The sequence below is a fragment of the Vipera ursinii genome, assembly GCF_947247035.1.
Source record: "Vipera ursinii genome assembly, chromosome: 1".
In the NCBI taxonomy this organism is placed as follows: Eukaryota; Metazoa; Chordata; class Lepidosauria; order Squamata; family Viperidae; genus Vipera; species Vipera ursinii.
In genome coordinates this window covers 192,418,775-192,443,555 of record NC_139512.1, presented here as the reverse complement: position 1 = coordinate 192,443,555, position 24,781 = coordinate 192,418,775, and the positions used below count along the sequence as shown (strand labels likewise).

Here is a 24,781-nt window from a genome sequence, read left to right as displayed (position 1 = left end):
TCAGAGATATCTATGTTACAAGTACTGATAACCCTATTAGTTTTAGATTGCTGGGGACAGAAATGTTCTGTATCAATTAACTCTCTGGCCCCATTATTTAGTTTAAATATTTCTCCAGAAAATCCGTGAATTTAATGCCAATTAATTCAGTTCATTTCTTTGAAGGATGCAAACCATTTCTTTTGTACAGCTTTTCATCAGACCTCTTGCAGACATCATAACGAATATAACTCCTTTAGCCACATTATATGCTGGTCTTTTCCTTTTTGCTCCTTATATACAAGTAAAACCTCTGAAAAGGTAAGATTATAGCCTATCCTGCTAAGTTCCCGCTGCAAGCTCTGGAGATCTTTATGCACAGAAAGTACATCTTTTTCAGACAGGTTGTTGATGCCAAGGTTTACGACAATATCAACATCACAGTCCATACTAGCTTGTAGAATCAATCGGTGTATAATGGTACTTCTTTTAAGATTAGCATGCTTATGATACAATTCATTTTTATTTTATTGCTGTATTTTACATATGTGTGTTTTGTCATAACTTTTTGTCTTATTTGTCTCTCCGTGACAATCTGACATTGGGAAGCTATGTAAAATTATTAAAGAAACCAATAAGCACTTTTTTTTTCCATGTATGCTTTCTTCCAGGTCGGAGAGCATGTGCAGGTGAGAACCTTGCCAAAATGGAGCTCTTCCTCTTCTTCACCAGCCTCCTGCAGAAATTTACCTTCCAGACACCCCCGGGAACATCTAAAGATGATCTGGATCTAACACCTGCAGTTGGATTTACAACCCCTCCTATGCCCTACAAAACTTGTGCCATTCCATGTTCATAAGACAAAAGGCCTTCAGGACAGCCATTTCTCAGCCTTGGATAATGTGATTCTGTATGATCTTGGCTTAAGAGGCTGTCTGAAACTGTGTGCTATAATTATTTGCGTGCACACAAAATCTAGAATCTGGGGGTGAAAAGAGTAGGGAAATCATGCTAAGTAATTTGTACTCTTATTGATTATTTTCTTTTCTTTTCTTTTATCTTTTACTATTTTTATCCTCTTTAATTTTGTTAGTTCTGCTTTTTGTTATTTAAGCAATATAGATTTTTCCACAATAATTCTACATATATATAAATGCATTTGTTCGTTACAGGTTATCAATGTTAGCAAAAACAACAATAATAGTTGAAAAAGTCCAGATTCTAGACTGCTTGGCTTCCATGTTATACTGCGGACATAGTAGAACGTAAAACACAATCTATTTCTTGGTAAGCTAGAAAAAAGTGGGATAGACAGATCACCAGATAGATTTATAGCTGGCTGACAAACTACACTCATGTAGTCCTTCATAGTACTACATCTACAATCATTTATAAAGATATTAAAGTTTACTAGGCCTAAAACAGAACCTTAGAGTACCCCACTGCAAATTTGATGAGGTTCCCTTCTCTAGTTCCAACTAAATGTAGTTACTTACAACTACTTAATGGAACTACATCTACATGGAGGGAGGTGAGCAGTGGGGTACCCCAAGGTTCTGTTTTAGACTCAGTAATCTTCAATATCTTTATAGAACATTTAGTTGAGAGAAGAGAAGGGGAACTCATCAGATTTGCAGATGACACCAAGCTGGCAAGAATAGCCAACAGCCCTGATAGGCTTATGATAGGCTTATGATCCAGATAGAACCTTGACAGACTTGAACACTGGGCCCTATCTAACAAAATGAAATAAAATAAATAAAAGTCTAAATAAAAGTAAGGTTTAAAACATAGGCAAGAGAAATCAAATGTACAGGTACAAATTAGGTGAAACATGACTCAATAGCAGTGACTGCAAGAGAGATCTTGGAGTCCTAGTAGAAAATCACTTAAATACGAGCCAACAGTGTGCTGCAGCCACCAAAAAAAGCCTATGCAATCCTAGTGTCAGACCCTCAATGCATTTCCGGGTACTGCCATTCTGTTGGGAGGGGGAGGTTTGCTCTGTGCGGAGGGGGGAGGTTCTGTGGGCTCTGAGATGTATTTCATTCGCTTTGTTCTTTCTTCTTTGAAGTAATGCTCTCTGGGTGTAAAAGGTGGGAGGGATGTGCCTGCAGCCCTCTGCCTTATCTCTGCTTGGATGAGGCGGGACCACAGAGGAACAGAAACCTTGGGAACTGCATTTTATTGCTCTGGTTCTCATAATAACTTCACACTTATGAACTGGCTAAAATCAAACCAGATGGTTGAACACTGGGGAAGGGTTTGAAAGGGCAGCTTTAATATGACATTTTAATTATAATAGTAAAGTTGAAAGGGACCTTGGGGGTCATTTAGTCCAACCCCCTGCTCAGGCAGGAAACCCTATACCATTTCAGACAAATGGCTGTCCAGTCTCTTCTTAAAAACTTCCAGTGTTGGAGCATTCACAGCTTCTGGAGGCAGGTTGTTCCATTGGTTAATTGTTCTAACTGTCAGGAAGTTTCTCCTTAATTCTAGGTTGCTTCTCTCCTTGATTAGTTTCCATCTGTTTCTTCTTGTCCTCCGTTTGGGTGCTTTGGAGAATAGCTTGATTCCCTCTTCTTTGTGGCAACCCCTGAGATATTGGAACACTGCTATCATGTCACCCCTAGTCCTTCTCTTCATTAAACTAGACATACCCAATTTCAGCAGCCGTTCCTTATATGTTTTAGCCTCCAGTCCCCTAATCATCTTTGTTGCTGTTCTCTGTACTCTTACCAGAGTCTCAACATCTTTTTTACATCGTGGTGACCAAAACTGGATGCAGTATTCCAAGTGTAGCCTTACCAAGGCATTGTATAGTGATATTAATCTTGATCTTAATTCTATCCCTCTGTTAATGCAGCCTAGCACTGTGTTGGCTTTTTTGGCAGCTGCAGTACACTGCTGGCTCATATTTAAGTGATTGTCCACTAGGCTTCCAAGATCCCTCTCACAGTTACTACTATTGAGCAAGGTACCCTCTATACTATACCTGTACATTTGGTTTGTCTTGCCTAAATGTAGAACCTTACTTTTTTCATCATTGAATTTCATTTTGGTAGATAGCGCCCAGTGTTCAAGTCTGTCCAGATCCTCCTGTATTTTAAGCCTGTCTTCTGGAATGTTGGCTTTTCCTGCCAGCTTGGTGTCATCTGCAAATTTGATGAGTTTCTCATCTATCCCTTCGTCCAAATCATTGATGAAGATGTTGAAGAGTGTGGGAAGATGTTGCTTTTGCATGGGAAGAATTTGGATATTGCTGGGTTTGCCCTGGCTGCCATGGACACCTGGGAGATGAGCTCCGTCTCCCCCATCCAATTTTGCAACACTGGGGGCCCCTGAAAAGGGTTGAAAGTCACCCCGTAGAAGCGACCAGCAAGGAGGGGCCCTTGCTGGATTGCAGGAGAGCAGTAGCTCTCCTACTAGAGCTGGAGAATCCCTCCAAACCTGTGGATGAAAGACTGGCCATAGAAATATGGCTTGTCACTAGGCTATAGACAGCTGAAGTCACACTTACCATCTGGCAACTTCAAAGCAGCGTGGAAAGGACTGGGTGAGATCTACCTTTCTTAAATCCTAATTGCTTTTTTGTACCTATTCAAGCTGCTAAAGTACTTTCCCACCACTGTGGAGAGGGAAGGGGGGTTTCAGCTCTCCCTCCAGACACAGCAGTGGTGTTTAAAATGTTAAAAGAATAATTGGATCCTAATTGGGAATTTATTTCCTAAAATTGGTGGATTAAAAGACTCTTTATTCTCTATTTCCTATTTTTCTTCAATTTTTCTTCATTTTTATTGAAGATCTGGGTTTTTTCTTTTAAAATAGAAGAAAAAACTGAAAAGATCAAAATAACTTTGGAGAGACATCTTATGGCTAAACCTGATATCACAATCTGTTATTGTGCCAAAGAGACCTGGCTGACAGCCCAGAAAAAAGATAAGACACCTGTAACCTTCAGAAACTCAGCTGCACTTTTTATTTAGTGGATTTTTTTAATGCAAAGCCTTTGTTTAAGTATACTATTATGGAAGAAGATCAGGAATGGATTTTCCTCACAAAAGAACAGCAGAATCAAACTCTTTGTTTGTTGAAAGAGATTATTCAAACCTTACTCAAAGCTGGTGATGAAATAAGAAGCTATAGAAAAAAATCAGAAGACAGCACAGACATGCAAAAGCAAACTATGACTATAATTATAGAATCATCTATGCAGTATACTACAGAAACAAATGGAATAATTAAATATCAAGACAGAAGACTCAACTGCTCAACAAATACATACAACAGAAAATATAGAAGAGAAACTGACAAAAGAGAAAGAGGTAAAGATTTCCTACATAAAACAGAAGGAGTCTGAGGATATAAAAGGAAAACAGATGGAAGAGAAGATAAACAGGTCAAGACAAATAGGTCGAAATGGAAAACCAAGGAGAAGACCTGCTGGATCAGCTACTCCTCTTAACAAAATGGTGACTTGATGGCTTTCCCAATGCAAAATAATAGATACAACAATCCAAGGAGATCTGCTGGATGACCCAAAAGCAAGGACATGGAAGATGATTTGGCAAAGAAAGCAAGCAAGAATAAGACTGAAAACGAATGGGGTTTTGATTTATAGATGAGATTTAAAATGGAATATACTTAAATAGATAAGATGGGTATTATGAGAACTTAAAATAGAATATATTTAAGCAGACAAGATGTGTACTTTGAATACAAGATATTGTTATGGGTTGAGATAAAGAAAACTTTGATTAAGTAAAACGTAGAAGTATAAATACTAACAATGGAATTTGAATATTGATCAGTGTATAAAGGTCCTGTAAAGGTGATTAAGACACATATAAGCTAAAACCTTATTGATGAAAGCAATAAAAATGTTTTAAGTATAAATACTAACAATTGAATTTGAATATTGATCAGTGTATAAAGGTCCTGTAAAGGTGATTAAGACACATATAAGCTAAAACCTTATTGATGAAAGCAATAAAAATATCTTAAAATAGAATATACTTAAATGGATAAGATGTGTACTTTGAATATAAGATGCTGCTATGAGTTGAGACCAAGAAAATTTTGGTTATGTAAAACTCAGAAGCTAAAATATTAACAGGTTAACTGGAATACTGATTTGTGTATAAGGATTATGTAAAGATGATCAAGATGTATATGTTAAAACTTTATTGATGAAAGTAATAAATGTTTATGTAGTAATAAGGGGAAAATATTAGTTTTAAATATGAGATAGTAGATATAAACAGGAAGAGAGAGGAAGTATTACATGTGGAAATAAAAGAAATTTTGGTTATTAAATATAAGATGTTAAGATACTTGAGAATTATTAGAAAATAAGAATATTATATTGCATCACTAACTTGATGGAGATGGTAAGAACTTATATAGATAAGATGTGTATCCTGAATATCAAACTTTGGGAGAAATTGTGATAAAGGAGTTGGGGTCATTTAAAATTTGGAAATGATAATTATTAAACGTTAAAATCAAATATTAATGGAAAATTAAAAATGAGAAAAAATGACTAGGTCATTGATTGTCTAAAAAATTGAAAGTTAAAATAACTAAGATATATATAAACTAAAAATTACTGATAAATGTTAGAAAGTTATTTTCCATTTGATTGATAGAACAAAAATTGTATTAGTTTAAATATGAGACAGTAGATATTAAGGAAGAAAGAGAGGAAATGGTGATTGTAATAATTTGAGATCTGTACTAATGATATCTATGTGTAATAGAATTATTGTACTCAAATGCCACATTGCTTTGCAAACATTTAAATGTAATATTAGAAAATCAGTAAAAGTTTATTTAAAAAGAATTTAGATATTGCCTTGCTCTATTGAGTCCTTAGGGAGAAGGGCGGTATACAAATCAAATAAATAAATAAATAAATAAATATTGCTATCACTAACTCTCAATAAAAGTTCCTGTTGAAACAATTCCAGTTTCAAGAGTTCTGCTTTCTTCGGAGCACTAGTTGAGGCAGGTCCTTACACCTAGACTACATTAACAAAGGGGTAGAATCAAAATTATGTTAAGAGTTAGTACTGCTTGCTAAGGTCTTGGTAAGACCACACTTGGAATACTACATCCAGTTTTGGTCACCGCAATACAAAAAAGATGTTGAGACTCTGGAAAGAGTGCAGAAAAGAGCAACAAAGATGATTAGGAGAGTGGAAGCTAAAACATATGAAGAACAGTTGCAGAAATTGGGTATGTCTAGTCTAGTGAAAAGAAGGAGTAGGGGAGACATGATAGCAGTGTTCCAATATTTGAGAGGCTGCCAGAAAGAAGAGGGGATCAACCTTTTTTCAAAAGAATCAGATAAGAAGCAATGGATGGAAACTAATCAAGGAGAGAAATAACCTAGAACTAAGGGAAAAATTCCTGATAGAACAATCAAGCTGTGGAACAGTTTGCCTTCAGAAGTTGTGGGTGTTTCATCACTGGAGGCTTTCAAGAAGAGACTGGACAGCCACTTGTCCAAAATAGTATAGGGTCTCCTGCTTGAGCAGAGGGTTGGACGAGAAGACCTCCAAGGTCTCTTCCAACTCTGTTATTCTGTTTTCACATGTATCTTCATCATTGTTTTGTCATTCTTACTCCTAAAACATAAATGATCTATATCTTCAAAAGAAATGTTAAAAATTATACTTCTACCCTTGTAATTGTAATTGCAGAATGAATTATTAACCAAAGTATACCAATTTCTTGCATTCATATTGCAGATGCTTTTGCATCATTAAATTACAATGGAGGGCAAGAAACAGCTATTTATATCCAAAAAGGAATCAAGAGTCAAAATATTTATCATGGACAAAGTAGCAAATGTATAGTATCTGCTACATAGATTTCAGTTCTGATTCTTATGGTAAGGAATGTGTTGCACCGTGGGCCCTTTGGAAGCACGAGGCGAGAAGAGAGGTTGAAAGCAGGAACATTGCTTTATTCAGGCAAAGAGGAACTCTAGGTGGCAGCCAATAGGTTTAAAGGAACCCATTTCCCACCCAAATCATCCAATGATCTTTTTGGAGACAAGGAGTCTGGCTTGGCCCTCAGCTGTTACACAGGCACACATTGAGTAACCATTAAGCAGCAGTAAACAGACATGTAAACAGTGCAAGCAAAAACCCTAATACATTACACTCCTCCCCCCTAGAATGTACACACATTCTCAGTATTACTTAAGAACAAAGTCTTCAAGCTCTCTGGCCCAGGCTGAGAATTTTAATTTTAATTTTAATTTTAATTGGGGTTTTTACTTTTTTTCAGGGATTGATGTAATTTTTAAAAAAAAAATTTAAATTGTTTTTAACTTTTGTAATTCTTGTTTTAAATACCCTGTAAACCGCCCTGAGTCCTTCGGAAAGGGCGGTATATAAATCTAATAAAATAAAATAAATAAATAAATAAAATGGACCATCTTAGCATTCTAGGGGAAAGTATTTGTGGTGTCTGCCTGTCAGTAGTAAATAACCCCAGCAGAGGCTTGTGATCAGTGAAGATCGTGAATTCCCTGCCATACAAGTAATCATGGAATTTCTTCACCCTGGCCACGATGGCCAGAGCCTCTTTGTCAATCTGAGCATAATTGTGCTCAGCTGAAGACAGTGTCCATGAATAATAGGCAATGGGGACTTGAGTCCCATCATTTGACAAATGGCTTAGTACAGCCCCACCCCATAAGGAGATGCATCACACACAATACATAGTGGCAAATTTTACATTAAAGTGCGTAAGCACTGAATTAGAGGACAGTAGTGACTTTACTGCCTTAAAGCTACTCTCATGCACCTTGGTCCACTTCCATGTGGTGTTCTTGTCCAAGAGCTGGTGTAACAGCTCTGCCACTGCAGCCTTGTTAGGCAGGAATGCATAGTAAAAATTCAGGAGCCCAGGAATGCTTGAAGCTCTCCCTTGGATTTTGGGCTTGGTGCCAGCTGAATTGCCTTCAGCTTGGACTTTGCAGGATGGATGCCATCAGCATTGATATGGAAACCCAGGAACTCAATGGAAGGGACCCCAATTTTACACTTGTCCCTTCTCAGCTTAAGTCCCACAGTGCAGAACCATTGAAGGACAGCCTCGAGCCTCCCTTCTAGCACCTCAGTGGACTCACTGGCGATGAGCACATCGTCAAAATAGGGACAAACCCCAGGAATGCCCTTTAGCATGCACTCCATGACCTCCTGGAAGATTCCTGGGGCTACGCTAACCCCAAACTGGAGGTGTTTGACTGTGAACGCCCCCCTGTGTGTCACAATTGTTTGTGCGGCCGCTGTGGCCTCATCAACCAGTAACTGCAAGCAAAAACCCCAGGACATTACAGAATGCTTCTAAAATATTGAAGCAATTCAGTCAGCTTACTCCTTCGACCAATTCTCTGGTGTGTTTTACAGCAGTGCCACTATAACTGAGAAATACAGTACATATATACCAGAAAATTGTAATGTATATATATAGTAGTGTACCTTACTGTTAGGATATTAGGTAATTCAAAATCACATATTGATACAGAATGTAGCTGCAGAAAACAAAGTAGTACAATAGGAAACAACCTTTAATATTATTCGGAATTTATTTTACAAAAAATAAAAAAGGTTTATTTAGAGATACTTATTGCTAGATATTCCTTGAAACAGGATGACAGATATTTCAAGTGGGAAAACCTGTAACTGTCTCAGTTGGGATGACCATCTTGACAAGGCTGAAGATTTTGTTCAAATATATTCCTACAAGAACTGGGGAAAAAATACTAAATGATTGGCAGAGATAAGCAGCTGATTTTATATAATCTGATAAAATACTGAGGACTAAAATTAAAAACTTTACAATAATGTATAATGTATTGGACAGGCAGCCAGTTGTGTTACCAGGTTAGAAGTTTAACTGGGATGAGATTGATTAGAACACTGGATTGTCACGTTGAATAGCCTGACAGCTCAGATGAGTTAGCCTTCCTTTAAAAGGCTAGGTTGAATAGCCTTCCTTTAAAGGGGATTTTTTTTAGTTAAATAAAAGAAAGGGGACATATTTTGTGCCTTGAACAGACACATATTGGAAGCATTGATGTCAATTTATTAAATGTAAACAATCTCTGTCAAAAATGTATGGCCTTAAATAGATTGAAAAAAGTGGAATAGCTACATGAACTTTTATCATGACTTCTAGAGAAAAAGTCCCAGATCAGGATGAAAGATGCATAATATTAAGCTTTTAGACTGAATCTGGAAAATAACAGTTGTTTTTTAACTGTTTTTTCAGTTAAAATCTACATGTTTAGAAAGCATCATGATGACTGGGTAATCAGAGATTCAGTAACAGATTTTCAGTACATAATTCAGGTTACATTATCAAAACATCCTTCTCAATTTCCTTTAACATTTCATACCACCAGTTTAAACTAATAAATTTCTAGAAGTAGCATGGTCAGTTGAAAAATTTGTCAATTCAATTTCATTGAGATATATCTATGTCCTGTTATTAAAGTTTACCTAATTTTAATTTTAATTATATTATTCAAATTTTGCTTTTAACATCCCAAATAATATTCACAACCCAAATTTCTCTCATTTCATTACAGCAAAAACTATAGCATCTAACATGTACACAGTGGCTGAGTAGCTATGTTCTACCTAATAAATATTGTGTAATAACATCCTAATACATCACTCGTTACTGACAGGACCACAGCCTATGTTTATCAATCTAGAACTATTTATACACAACCAGATTCTGTTTTAAATTTTAGCTAATTCTTAATTCTTGAATAGAATAATCAAACGTCTTTTAACATCAAATGTGGGATCTATAAACCAAATTTCCATTATGTCAGTGCACAAATTATAATGTCTAAAATAAGCCTAATAAATACAGAAACACATTCTAGATCTATCTCATAAACATTTTCTATTTTAGATCCTGATAGATCACTGATTACTAAAAGGATAACCTTTAATGGTTCTCTAAGAACTCACTTTTTAAATCTAACTCAGACTTTCTTTTTTTGCCAATCAGGTTTCTAGACCAAGGCCTTTGAATTGCCAGATAGGTCTCCCTTCACTCCAATACATATTATTTGAATTGAAGAAGGCCATCTAGCCATCAGTGGTCCACAAAAACCAAACCATTTGTAATCATTATGTTGTTGCATTTAGTTCTTGTCTCTGTATTTGCTCTAAAAACTTTATCTTCAGTTCAGTCTGGATTCCTCTTCCATCTGGGTTCATCTGCTTTAAATAGAGAGTCTTATCCAATTTTGTAATCAATGCTTGGCTATCCAGGCTATCAGGAAACTGTCTTTGTTGATCTTCCACATCCTCTATGTTAACATCACTATATTGCACATTAAGTTTTCCCATAGTGTGTTGTTGGTCCTTAAGGTTATTTGCCATAGTGATAGTTCCTTGTACTTTTAAAGTTGTCGGTTCTTTGGATAGTTGTTGCTTATATTCCTCTGTCTCAATATTAATATCTTCCAATTTTATTATATTCTGAAGTGTAAATTCTTTAGTTTCATTTCATTTCATTTATTCATTTCATTTATTATATTTGTATACCGCCCTTCTCCCGAAGGACTCAGGGCGGTGAACAGGGCACATAAAAAATACAGAATACAAAAAGAATTAAATAAGAGCCCGAGCTAAAAACAGTAGACTAATATAAAAATCCCCAATAAAAACCCCAGCACATCCCCCATCAGGCCAGGCCGGCTTGCTCAAATAGGTAGGTCTTCAGACCGCGTCGGAAGGAGCAAAGGTCAGGTGCCATCCGGAGCTCAACCAGCAGCTGATTCCATAAAGCCGGGGTGCCCACAGAGAAGGCCCTCCCCCTGGGGGCCACCAGCCGACATTCTCTGACCGGTGGCACCCTGAGGAGGCCCTCTCTGTGGGAACACACAGGGCGGAGGGAAGTTGACGCCGGCAGCAGTCTGGGTTTCAATTTGTGACTTAAGGTTGGCATCTAAATTATTAAATCTGGAGATGGACATCTCAGTGACTCTGTAGATTGTTTCAAGTATAAGGTTATAATCAAGCAAGGTTTGTGGCTGATCCTTCTCCATTTTGTAATAATTATAAATAGTCCTTGGTGGAGGCTATTTTTCAAACAAAAATCAGTAAGAGTCCAAAAATCAGTAAGTCTAAACCAAATTCATCTCCAGTTGTTTCAGGTTTTTATCTTAATGCCAAGATCAGTCCAAAATGTAAGCAAGCTTGTTTGCCAATAATATTCACTAGATATCCTCAGAGTACTTCAAAAGACAGTATCTTTTTATTTATTTATTTTGTCCCCTTTTTTAGACTAATAGGTAAAATAGTCCATTTCTATAAATATAGGAACTTTGGGCCAAAGGTAGAAAGGCAGTAAGTCCAATAAATCAGTATAACTTAGTAGAAGGTTGTTTCTTTTCTCTCCCAATGTATACAAAGGCCACTCTTAAGGAGGGTGGGGGAAAAAATCCCTTCCTTCTCTCCTCACAGGGGCAAGCAAATTCAAGAAGCTTTTGACAGGGAAAGTAGACAATTAAGAAAACAAGAAGGCAATTCTCACCCAGTTTTCAAGTGCTTTCAAGTGCTTTGTTGTGCTTTTGGCTTCGGCAGGAAACGGCTAAATGATGGGCCATGGGAATGGCCAATCCTTTCTTCTTCAGTTCGGAGAGTAGCTCCAAGCTGACGGGAGGGCCAACACCCTTTTACCGCCGACTTGAGAGCCCTCTCCCCACTCATCGCCCCTCCAGGGCAACTTTCAACCCCTTTACAGGACCCCCCCCGATGAAGAAATCCAGGCGACACGAGGAGTGAATCCCTCGCACATCTGGGAGCACTGAAATTCCGGAACCAGAAGCAAAAAATAACAGTTGTTTTGATTTATGAGCAGAGTACCAAAATAAAGTTCTGTGAAATATTTTTATAGTTTTTTTCTACTTCAATTTTTCTTGAAAATGCAAAGGAAAATACAATATCTTAGTCATTTTAGATATGATTATGATTCTTCTCCCCCTCCCTTATATGGTTAAAATGATTTTATCCCAAAGAAGCTTTGGCAAACTCCTGAAAATGATTCTGCATATATGTCATTACTATATCTCTGGGATGTGTCCTACAGAGTGAAGTCAGTTCATAAAACTTATTTAAGGCTAGATACATGTTGAATTTCTACTTTACTGTTAACCAACCTTACAGATGTGGAGGTAGCAGATGCTGCTTATGTGGATAATAACCCAATATTTGTAATATTTTCACTTGGAAGAGTCACAGGCAGCGAAAGCAGTTATTGTTGGCCTTATAAGACCAAATGGGAAAACTTACATCCTCCCTCCCACCCAGTTCAAGGACTGGTCAGGTAGAGAGGTGGGTTGAACAAAGGCATTCAGCAAAATTATTGGCCAGAAAGAATTCCACCCCATCAAAGAAAATAATCAGGTTCACATTACCCCTATAAAAGGGAAGCTGCGTGCCTCACAGATCCTTTGAAGACAAGTCTCCCTTTACTTCACCACCGTGTTGTTTTTCTGAAACGAAATGGCTTGGACTGGACTTGTTTTATGAGTATTACTATTCATTCTTACAGTTATATTCCTTTTCAAAATGGGTAGTTCCCAGAGTAACAGCTCCCAAAATCTTCCACCTGGACCCAGAACAATATCCATTTTGGGAAATCTGCACATGATGGATTTGAAAAGGCTTTGTAAGACAATGCTAAAGGTAAAGCCAATAATTAATAAGTATGAATGTTCTTTGCCAAAATATACTGATACTGAAATAAATTTTAGCAATTTATCAGGTTATCCAGTTAACTGGAATAAGACTGATATGCTCCTTGCTAGTACTAAGGAGTCTATGAAAATCTATAAAAATGATATTAACTTGGTGTTTGCATTTGCTTAAATATGCCACAAGTATTATTCAAAGAAAAAGCTTTGTTAGCAGGATGCACATTTTTCTTTCTCTCAAGCTTGAACAGATGGTTGAAACTGCCTATGTAAAGGAAGAATATGCAAAAATCGCTACGTTTATATATGTATTAAGAGGGATTCCTAGGTTAACATATTTTAAGAAGATATATTTTTAGCATTTAAATCTTTAAGAATGTAATTATTCATTTGGGACAATGTGACATTGGGAAGCTATAGTTTAAAGTATTTTAAGAAAACAATAAACTCAACTATTTTGTCATGTATGTTTTCTTCCAGGTCAGAGAGTATGTGCTGGGGAGAACCTTTCCAAAATGGAGCTCTTTCTATTCTTTACCAACCTCCTTCAAAGATTTACCTTCCAACCACCTCCAGGAACATCTAACAATGATCTGGACCTCATCCCTGGTTTTGGAGACACACACACACACACACACACACACACACCAATGTCTTACAAAACCTGTGCTTTGTTACACTGATCCGGCAGAAAGAAATCAAAAGGTGTTTCCTCAGCCTTTGAAATAGTTTTATTTTGACAGAGAGGCAAAATCTGCCAACATAATTCCACATTTTTTTTATTTATTTGTCTCCCATCTTTATTATTTTCACAAACAACCCAAGGTGGTGAACATATCCAACACATCTTCCTCCTATTTTCCTACAACAACCCTGTGAGGTGGTTTGCCTGAGAGTGTGTAACTGGACCAAATCACCCATGTGGTATTCAGGGCTAAGATGGAACTTGAACTCATCATATCCAGCTTTCTAGCCTAGTACCTTGATCACTAGACCAAACTGGGTCTCTATATTATTTAGGTTTCCTATGTTGTTTAAAACCTGAATTGTAAAGATCTACACAAAATCTTACCAGACTGAGCACTCTACTACTAAAGAATATACTCTGCAAAGAGAAGGGCTGTCTTCACCCTATTTCTCGCACACCTAAAATCTGAACTGAATTGCCTCTTACTCTTCTAAAATGCACCCCCCCTCTCTCTTAAGGGATCTACTTCCTTACTATATTCATCACATCTATGTAGATTCAAAGAATATACAAGAACCGAAGAATTCAAAGGGTTTGAGTAGTAATATGGAAAAGATTAAATGATTTGAGTTGGTAAATTTAAAAAGTCTTTGCATTCTATGAAAACAATTATCAATAAGTGCTTCCAATCAAGCATGGGGACAGCACTACCCAGTGGTGGGATTCAGCCAGTTTGCACCACTTCGGCAGAGCAGGTGGCTAATTTTTTTGTTGCCCAAGCCCAGAATGAACTTCTGGAAGTGGCATCCACACAGAGAACTGGTTCTTCACATATTTGAATCCCACCACTGGTACTACCCTATTATTTGTTAAAGCAGTCAGATCTCATATCAGGCGTCTGTCTACAATTGAAAACAACTGTTGTTCCTTTAAAAGTTGCATTTACTTTAATGTGGAATAGCATTGCCATTTCATAAATGGACTTCAAGATTTGTCTAAATATATCATAACATGTTCAGATGTGTATAACCTCAAATACAAGGTTTGATTCCCCAAATTAGGTAGCTACATTTTCCAACCATCATAGATTTTTTAAAAAAAAAATCCACCAGGTCACTCAGGTTTAGCTAAAAGGCAAAAAGGTGTGTGGATAAGTCTGACAAACTGACAAGGTAAGAATCTGGCATTCATGCTTTTTAGCAGAGTTAATGATGGAAGGTTATCCTCCAGAACATTTCCTTGAGCCGGAAACCCCTTGCTGTGTAACATCTTAGCTAGATTAGTTGCAATGAGACGGTTGTACCCTTTCCTACAATGCTTGGGCAATGTATAGCTGTGGATCATCGTAGCAAATTGGTCTGTCAGACCCCAGGAGATGGGGCATCTATGTTCATCCAAAATGCATATGCTGGGGAAACAGCAAATGAGGTTGATGAGGTATTTCTGACATTGGTCACTGCCTCCTCTCGACCAGGTGTTATTCAGCAAACTTGCATGAGATGCATCAAGAGAAGTCAGTTTCAGTGCAGGAACTAACCTAAAAAAGAGTTGTTTGCTTAACATTTACTGTTAATAAATCAATGAATATAGGAACAGAAGGGGAGATTTAATCCTTTTATGTTCGCAGAGAAATATCCAAAAGCAGGGCATAATTTGCTCAATGGGGCAAATAGGGAAAAAAATGTTCAGTTCTGGAGTCTTCCTTCCTCCCCACCCAAACACATAATTACAACTTTCAGAGTAAGTTTATTAAACTTAAAAATTCTCCTGAGAATTTCAAAAATCACTGGAGTAATAGGAGCAGGAAGCATCAGACTGCTGGGAATGCTTGACCTAACTGAAACTTTTATATCCACTCTCATAAATTAAAATTTTACTGTGACATTTACCGAAAAAGACCATTACTATAAAAAAAACCTAATACAGTTAGACATACGGAAGTTGAACATCTGGAAGTGCATCTGGGTCTGGGTAGATTACCATTTTGAAAGAATAGAGCTTCACATTTACATGCTTGGCATCAGCAACAATCTTGGAAGTTTTGTATAAGCCATCCTGTAAACCTATGCTCAGAAAAAAGAATTATATTTTAAATAAAACATGTAAACAAAACACCGTCTTTAAATCTTACCAAAACTATTAATGATATATAAACCTTCACATATTGCAATCTTGCTTAAAATACTTTGATGTTTCTGTAAACCAGTGCTTTTTTTGTAAAAAAAAAACGTGCTGGGACTCACTTTTCGCACATAGTCAATCACTGTATACACACCCACACACATCAGTTGTGTAAAGAAACATAATAGCCACCACCCGCAGTAAGCACTCAGCGTGCAACCAGATGACCAATCACAAGCTGAGCAGTGCCACGAGCCGAGCAGCGCCATCACAACCAGAGCAGAAAAAGTACGCATGCATTGGACTCGACACACAAGCAGCCTGCATGCACCGTTTTAATTATTTTGCCATCAACCTGCTACACTTGACAGGGTGATTCAAGTCCACATGGACCAAACATCAAATTTTCAAAAGTTACCATGTTTCCCTGAAAATAAGCCCCATCCCTAAACTAAGACCTACCCTGATTTTTTTGGGATAATATAAGCTCTAAAGGGACGCGGTGGCTCAGTGGGTTAGCATGCTGAGCTTGTCGATCAGAAGGTCATTAGTCTGGCAGGTCGAATCCCGAGTGTCACGTAACAGAGTGAGCGCCTGTTACTCGTCCCAGCTTCTGCCAACCTGAGGGAACACCTGCTGCCAGCATCAAGTTCCCTTCGTCCTGTGCGCTCCCACAGGGAGGGCCTTCTCAGGGTGCCGCCGGCAAAGGATTGCCGGAGGGCGACACCCAGGGGGAGGGCCTTCTCTGTGGGCGCGCCTGCCCTTTGGAACCAGTTACCCGTAGAGCTCAGGACTGCCCCAGATTTTCGTTCGTTCCGCCGGGACCTGAAGACCTGGCTCTTTGAGCTTTCCGGCCAGGACTGAGAACTTTTAATTTTTAACCTATTGTAATTGGTTTTTTTAATTAGAGTTAAGGGTTTTAGATTTTAATTAAGGATAATTTAATTTATTTTAATTTGTTATTAACTTTTGTATTGTTATATTGTTTTAATTGCCTTGTGAACCGCCCTGGGTCCTACGGGAGAAGGGCGGTATATAAGTTTAAATAATAAATAAATAAATAAACCTAGCAGTTGGAAAGCATGTAAAAATGCAAGTAGAAAAATAGGGACCACTGCGGTGAGAAGGTAACAGCGTTCCGTGTGCCTTTGGCGTCTAGTCATGCTGGCCACATGACCACGGAAACGTCCTCAGACAAGTGCTGGCTCTTCGGCTTTGAAACAGAGATGAGCACCGGCCCCTAGAGTTGGAAACGACTACCATGCATGTGTGGGGAACCTTTACCTTTACTTTTAATATAAGCCCTACCCCAAAAATAAGCCCTAGTTAGGATCCTGCCTACTTTATCCCACCTCGCTGCCGCAATGGGGCAGGAGACCACACAGCACATTGAGCCACTGCCACTATAATGAGGCAAGGAAGGTGGGGAAGGGGGTGGAGCTGCCCAATGTGCCCCACACCCACTTACTGGTATTTCAGCCCCCCCACACACACACACACCAGGCCATTCCTTGATTGGCGACTTTTCACTCCCCTCCCAACCTGGACTGCCATGCTACAGCAGATGGGATGGGCAGAGTAGGCCTAGTCCCCCTCTGCCATTTTGGAGCCAGGGGGGAATGATGGTGAATGGCTCTGTTGCCACTGTGGGCCACTGGAGGGGCTTTCTTTAAACTTCATCCTGCAGATCACCTACCCGGGCACAGCTGTTGCCTCCTTGTCTTCTGCCAACTCTCCCATGGCTTGCACCGTGAGTGAGCGGCACAAGCCTCCCCCACCCCACCCCCGCCACCAGCCCCTTGTTGCCTGTATCAGCTTCACCCCCTCACCCATCTGCCTTACCTTGTTGTGGCAGCAGCGGCATGATGTGCCACACGGCCTCCTGCCACAAACGGTCGCAGCAGAAGTGGGCCAGCAGCCACGCAGACTGCTGGATGGGGCTGTTAGTGCCGCTGCTGGGAAGCGAGGCAGGTGTCACGAAAAATATAAGACACCCCCCCAAAATTAAGACATAATGCCTGTTTTGGAGTCAAAAATAATATAAGACCAGGTCTTACTTTCGGGGAAACACAGTATTTTAAAACTTGGAAAATCTGTCAAAAAATGTGCCCGATGCACATAGTGGATTCTATGACAAAAAAGGTGTTGCTGGAAACTATTTTGAAATGAATAAAAACCAAAAGAACTCAATTTTTAGGTGACATTATGAAACCAAATCTACAATCAAATTGGTATCACATGCTAGATTACTCAAATAATAAATTCATTCTTATTTGCCAGAAACATCTTAGGGGCACCTAACACTTGATTAAAAGAAATCCAACAAAATAGTCATTCACAAGAACATTTGATTGATTATTTGCCAAGTCAATATCAACTCTTAGAGATCACAGGTAGATTTCGTCCATGACTATCCTTAATCTAGTGCTTCAGGTCTTCCAACTATGCGCCCATTATCACAAGTCCATTCATTCTGCTGCTGGTTATTCTCTTTTTCTCCTTCCTTTGGTATTGCTATGTAGATTGACCTTTTCCAATCTGTTAGCCACCTCCATTATCCTTCTATCTACCTGCTCCCCAATAAAAGTGCCTATTTAGCCGGGCAGCTGCAACAACCTTTACACCTGGGGGCACCCTACTGGGATTAAATGCACTTGACATACGATTATCAGTTCAGTATTGCCATGTTGAAAGTGGTTTTGTGCTTAACTGATTGTAGTTCTGTCAATTAACATCTATTTCAAATAACTGCATGATGTCTGGAATGTTTGTACTGGAGATAGACTCTCCAGCTAAATAAGGAAACTGCTGTGGAAAACTATCCAGTTGGATTGCTTCGCATTTATTTTTTTATCATCATGTGCACCTATTTGCTAACAGTAACAATCAGATTAGCAAAAGGTAACTGGAAGTACAAAAGAGAATATAAGGTAGTCAGATCTTAAAGAAAGTAAACTGAATTCTTTAACGTTTAGATGGAAGTGAGAATAGCTTGTCAGAAATAGGCAAGAGAACATCATATCCCGTAGCTTGGCCAATCACTGGAAAAGGGACAAAAATGATATTGAAGCCTACCCACAAATATTCCATATATTGTTGGAGGGGGCCGAGTTTCCAAAGAAACTCTTGTTTGATAAAAATCAAGCTATTAGTCTTGATGGTACATGGCATTGTCCAAGGAGTACTGTATAGAAGGAAGCTGATTCAATCAGTCCAGAATAGAACATGACTTTGATGTCAATGTGTTATATAAATATGAGTGAAAGGATGCTTAAGCTTGTTATTTACACAGGGAATTGAAGTAGAGAAAAGAACTGAATTTCAAAGAGGGTCAGAAGGACCTTTCTTTTACTTATTTGTACTCAAAAGCTAAATATCAATTAGGAATAAAAGCAATAGTCGCTGGAAGCAAAGATTAAAAAATCTACTATATTAATACAAAATTAAATCTACTGATAAAAATAAACACAAAATTATTGGAGCTCAGTTTTCTTTTATCACATTTACTATTGCTTAAAACTAATAACTCACCTAGGTTTAAGGGTTACCTTGTACTGTAAATGTATGTTTTGTCATCCCGCGAAAAATTTGTGACATAGGCTACTACCTATTAGTACATGTTGTTTGTAAACAGCCCAGTCACTTAGAGGAGCTGGGAAGTGTAGAAATTTGATAAATAAATAAATAAATAATAAATAAATAAATAAATAAATAATTCCAGGAGTAGGGATATATAATTAATTTCAGAGGGATTATTATACAGAGCAGTACTCATTGCCACTTGAGCAAGGTTTCTCTAAACCTGTAGGTCTTACCTTCTCTTTGCTTTCAGTACCACTGGATGTCAGTTTACGCATAGTGCCAGAATTTTATTTTATTTTATTTTATTTTATTTTATTACATTTATATACCGCCCTTTCCTGAAGGACTCAGGGCGGTTTACAGGGTGATTAAAAACAAAGATACAAAAGTTAAAAACAGATTTAAAAAAATTATATTCATCCCTGCATAAATAAAACCCCAGTTAAAATTAAGATTAAAGCTAAAATTAGAATTCTCAGCCTGGGCCCGAGAGCTCGAAGAGCCAGGTCTTCAGGTCCCGGCGGAATGAACGGAGGTCGGGGGCAGTCCTCAGCTCCACTGGCAGCTGGTTCCAAAGGGCAGGCGCCCCCACTGAGAAGGCCCTATCCCTGGGTGTCGTCCGCCGGCACCATGTATTTATCTCCTTGACTTATTATAGGAAGAAGCGGTCAGAAGTATCTGTTGGAAGCTGGAAAGGACAGTCATGGAGGCACACTGGAGCAGATATTTTCTGCTTCACCTTCCTTTGGGGCTGGCCATGGAATAGTAATGAAGCACCAGAAGTGCTCTATTAAATCTCAGCCATTTTATCTCATTATAGCTCTGGCTGAATAGAAAGAATGACAAGAAACAGAGAAAGGAAGAGACACCTTCAGTGTACGAAGTCTCTGTGATGATTGGGATGCTGCAGTTGCTGGTCAAAGGACAGCAACCCTGGGCATCTCTCCCAATTTATGTTCCAGCAGCTGGAAGCAAGAAGGATTTGGGAAGGGCAGGTCTAAGGAAGAATGACCATTCCATCCTGCGATAACTGTCAGGACAACAGGGTTAGGGATAAATTTAAGGTCAGAGTGGGCTAGTGTTGATGGGATATAGATAATCTGCAGAAATAAGCAAACCTTTTTTAAAAACTCATTTTAAATTATTTAATAGAAATCAATTCACTTATTTCTGTAGTAACCAGGCGCCTGTGCTATCCTACATCTTTACCATCTGCCTCAGAAATCTGAAAATGTCAGAACAAGACTTCAATGATGGCAGTGGAAGACAAGGGTAATAAAGGAAAAGATCCTCCGTGATAAGGAAGCATGCTATTGGCCCTGTCAAGCTCCCTGCCTGTTTAGAATCAAAACAGTATGAGTTCAAAGTTATGTAAGGTAATTTAAAGAAGAAAATGGTGCTGTTAAGGAGATCCAATCCACTCACATTACTCTGCTTGCTAAACAAGATTCATATGGGGAACGATATGGCTCCTGCATCTGGAGAATCAAAAAAAAAAAAAGTTGGATTCTGCTTAGCTGTTCCAATTCCCCAACTTTTGGGGAAGCTCAGGAGAAACATCCCATCACAAAAAAATGATGGAAAAACAGCATTCTGTTAGAGTTTGGTTTACCTGCCTTATCATTTTTATTAATCTTTTATTTGAAGCAGCTTTTCTCACTTGGTAAACTCTGGGATAGTCTCGGTTAATAAATGGTATAATTAAGCATATTGGTGTGAAAATTGAGTGGAGAAAGAATTTGACATCATCTACGATTTATGACTCAGTGTTGGAATTCTCAACTCTGTACCATCAGAATTTTTCAGTCTCTCATTTTAAAATATTTTTTTAAAAAAATTCAGGATAATCATTAATGTGTTATTTTTCATAGCAAAGAATAACCTTTACCTTGTATCTGGAAGGCTTGCTCCCAGTTTATAGTTTCTGGGTTCTCCAACAATGCCTGGTAAGCTTGTAGATTTTTGTAGAAAACAGCACAGGCATTTGTAAAGTAATCTAGGGCATCACTTTTGGCCTATGTGTGAAAAACATCTTAATTCAATTCATAGTATTAAGTATGCAGATATACATCTAGTTTGTTGCTATAGGTAAGGGTCATAAAAATGAATGAGGAAGTCGCAGATTAGGGCACCGACTAGCTGCAGATCAGTAGGAGAATCTACAAGGAACTGGAGTTAGGATAACAGTTGGGAATTTTCTTGGCTCAGGAAGCAAGAATAGGCTACTTTCAATCTGGAAAATGAAAGAGAGTAGGTTATTTTCAACCTGGAAAATGGTTAAGAAATCTTTATTCTATGCTTTTATTCTATGAATAAAAATGAAAGCAAGAGTAGCCAGGACATCGAACTTTGGAATTCTACATGTTGATAAAGTACACATCCACATCTTTGGAGGACATCAGCTCAGGAAAATCTGTATAAATTTTAGATTAATGCTCACAACATTCATTGTGCATTTCAGGGTATTTTAGGGTAGATCCATTACAAGTACTGTTTTACCTCTTTTTGTCGGCGAGTAATCACAGCTTTAAATTCTGGCCATGAATCCACAACCACTTCCTTTTTGAATGGATTTCCCCTATTTATATTTAACACTGCTCCATAAACCTTCAAAAAAGTGGGTTTATAAAGTTTTATTAAACAAAAACATTTTTAAAAATCTATTTGTTTGGATTCTGTTATATTTTCAAAGCATTCACCAATAGGCACTATTTGCAGCTTCAATATTTATTGACATCTTCATTCAGACTAGTAGCATTTTCAGCTTTAGATATCTAACTTATTACAAACAACTATTAGGTGTTACAAGACAAAGATGAATGAATGGGAAAAGGAATTAGAAATTTTCATTTTATTTAAACAATGGAAAATCGTCCTAACATTGATGTCAATAATTTTAACAGATCTTAAATTACGGCTTATTCAACAAAAAAGAATACTTTATATTTACAGGTCTTGATTGTATTTGTATAGAAAAGGAATAAGTAAATCATTCTGCTGGAGATGTAACAAAAGCAATATTTCATCAAAACATTGAAACAATGGTCTAAGGTTTTATGTTCTAGGAAAATGATACTGACTTTACGATAGTTTAACATTTTTCGACATCCATATTCTTTTTAATTATGTATCTATTGAATGGAAATGGGCAGCCGGACAACAGAAATGAACTCTGTAAGCCATTCTTGCTGTCAAGGGACTAGTCTTTCAACATCAGGAAAACAAATTTATATTCTCCCTCTCCTCAAAAGTACTCCCCAAAAAGCATCAGTGAAGCCCCACCGCTATTTGCAACTTATGAATGAATTGCTTACAGACTTATTTAGGGATGTTTGCTACGAAATATAGTCCTTTTACTAGAACTCTTGTGCAAAACCTTCTGTACATGCAGGTAGTCATCAACTTATAAGAGCAACTGGACTGGATTTCCAATTGTAAGTCATTACAATAGTAAGTTGAGGAATCCATGCAAACAGACCCGATTTTACAACATTTTTTGCAGCAGTCATTATGCAAATCACCACGGTCATTAAGCAAATGTGACTGGTAAGTGAATGCTGCTGTCGAAAGTGCAAATGTTTGTTGCCAGAAAATGCCAGAAACTGGCAAAAAAAATTGCAAATCATGATCACATGAGCACAGGATATTGCAACCTGTTGTGAAGGTGAGCTGGTTGCCAAGCACCCGAAAAGATGGGGAGTGGCACAACATTTTATGACAGCCAGAAGTGCTTTACAAGCAATAAAGCACTCATTCAGGGTCTGTCATAATTTCAAATGGTCATTAAGCAACTGGTCGCAACTTGAAGACTACCTATATGTACATGCATCAGAAGGCCTTATATATAGGTTTCCCTGTCTCTATAGTCTGCCACCCCCCACCGCGTGCAATGGCTCTGCTGCCCTGCAGTCCAACACCACAAAAATTCCTGCTTCTGACTCCTGCTATGTTAGGTGCTGCAGTGTTCCTCTCTCTCTACTCTTATTTAAGATGTACAAGAAGCTGCTTGGCTAAATCATCCATTGCCATGGGGCGTGCTATCACACCAGCTGCTTATCTTCATCCCCACTGTTACCTGACGCTGTTGATGTCCTATTTTGATTTCTGGAAGCTGTTAAGGACTGATGGGGAACAACAGATGTCAATTAAACCCCCAGAAGACTGAGTGAATGGGTTTTAGAGCCTTCAGCATCTGAGGATTTATCATCTTTAAATGAGTTTGCACTGCCAGTTCTGGATTCATGAGTCCTGCTCAAAGAGCAGGCGGAGTTATATCTGGAAGAGCCATTACACAGCTTTGTGTTGCCCCCGAGTTACACCCATTCCTGGACTGGGAGATTCTACTCTGTTATTCATGCTAGTCTCCTTCCAGATGGGCTACTGTAATATGCTGTACATGGGGCTACTCTTGGAAGAATATCTGGAAGCTTCTGCTGCTACAAAATGCAACAGCACAGGCGGTTGTGTGTGCTCCAAGAACTGTAAATATTATACTTTTTTTATAAGCTGTGTTTCTGGGCCCAATTTAAAGCTTTACATTGTGTGTAGCTGGGTTATTTGAGGGACTGCCTGCCCCGTTACATCTACCATCTCATCAGTTCCAGGGATACAGGTGTATATATATTATGGCTCATCAGCTTGAGTTTTATTGGGCAGACCTAGGAGGAAAGCCTTTTCTGTTCTGACCACTGTCCTGTGGATTATTTCTCCTGAGGTAAGCCTGGCCTCAATCATATTGGCCTTCTGGAAGACCCCCAAAACGTGGTTTTGCCAACAGGCTTGGGGATCCCATGATAGAATAGCCTTTTGGATGACTGTATGCTAGGGATGTTTTATCTTTTTAAATTGTGATCTTTACGATTATGTATGCTGCCCAGAATCACCGTTAGATAAGTGGCTATATAAATATGATAATTAAATAAAGTTTGACTTGCTCTTTCTTTTCATGTACTTTAATAGCTAATCTTAAATTATCTACATTACCTTGAGGGATTCAGGAAAATTCTTCCTTAACATTTGTTCTAGAATTTGCAGTTTTGTGGAGCAGTTAAGCACCAACATCTTCACTTGCCCATTTAACAGCAACCTAGTTCAAAAGTTGATGTCTGGAAACAAAGAGAACTTTGATGGATTGGACAAACGGCATTCTGAAACATGTTCCTAGATTTTATTCAATGCTTTGTAAGATTAGCAATGCCTGTACAATAAATGAACTTCATCTTAAATTCTCTGTAAAGATGTTTCTAATTTACTAATATTATAAAGTGGGCTATGAATATCCATTACCAATTCAAATTGCACCATAGACACAAATTCTCTCATAGAGCTTGTTGGCCTCAAGAATGATTTATGTAGAATTTGTTACTTTGAAACAGGGTTGTATGTAATATTTTTTGGGGAGAGGGGTATGTTGTAGCTTTGAACAGTCATTAAATAATCTGTCGTATCTCAAGGACTATCTGTAGTTGCAAATCAGAATTTTAATTCCCAGGGGACATTACATCATTGGTTTCCTACTAGTACTTATTTATTAGATGATTGCCTTATGTCCTTTTTCCATCCATTAATCATTTCTGTATAATTCTGAGTTTACGAATTTAATGTATTAGTTCCTTCACTAAAGGCTACCCAAAGCAATACACAATTAACAAAAATTAGGCATTATTTCTGAAAAA

At 38.1% G+C, this 24,781-nt stretch overlaps 2 protein-coding genes and 1 long non-coding RNA gene across 3 annotated transcripts in view; 1 reads left to right on the top strand and 2 right to left on the bottom strand.

The window, feature by feature from the left end:
- LOC310632641 (cytochrome P450 2K1-like) overlaps positions 1–838 on the top strand; it is a gene marked incomplete at both ends in the record, with an annotated part of 45,136 nt that extends 44,298 nt beyond the window's left edge. The window contains one exon of the mRNA XM_083349955.1: positions 651–838. Within this exon, the coding sequence (XP_083206081.1) occupies positions 651–838 (188 nt within the window). The remainder of the gene's footprint in view (positions 1–650) is intronic.
- Positions 1–24,781, bottom strand: part of LOC310632646 — a 1,302,393-nt gene that overhangs the window by 1,024,018 nt on the left and 253,594 nt on the right. The gene's annotated exons all lie outside the window — the stretch shown is intronic.
- GLYATL3 (glycine-N-acyltransferase like 3) lies at positions 14,517–24,191 on the bottom strand (the record flags this gene model as incomplete). Its single annotated transcript, XM_083349279.1, has 5 exons — positions 24,090–24,191; positions 21,606–21,713; positions 20,995–21,121; positions 15,340–15,466; positions 14,517–14,811 (listed from the first exon to the last, which is right to left on the bottom strand). Exons 1-5 carry the CDS (start codon positions 24,165–24,167, stop codon positions 14,517–14,519), a joined length of 735 nt encoding a protein of 244 aa, XP_083205405.1. The 5' UTR covers positions 24,168–24,191.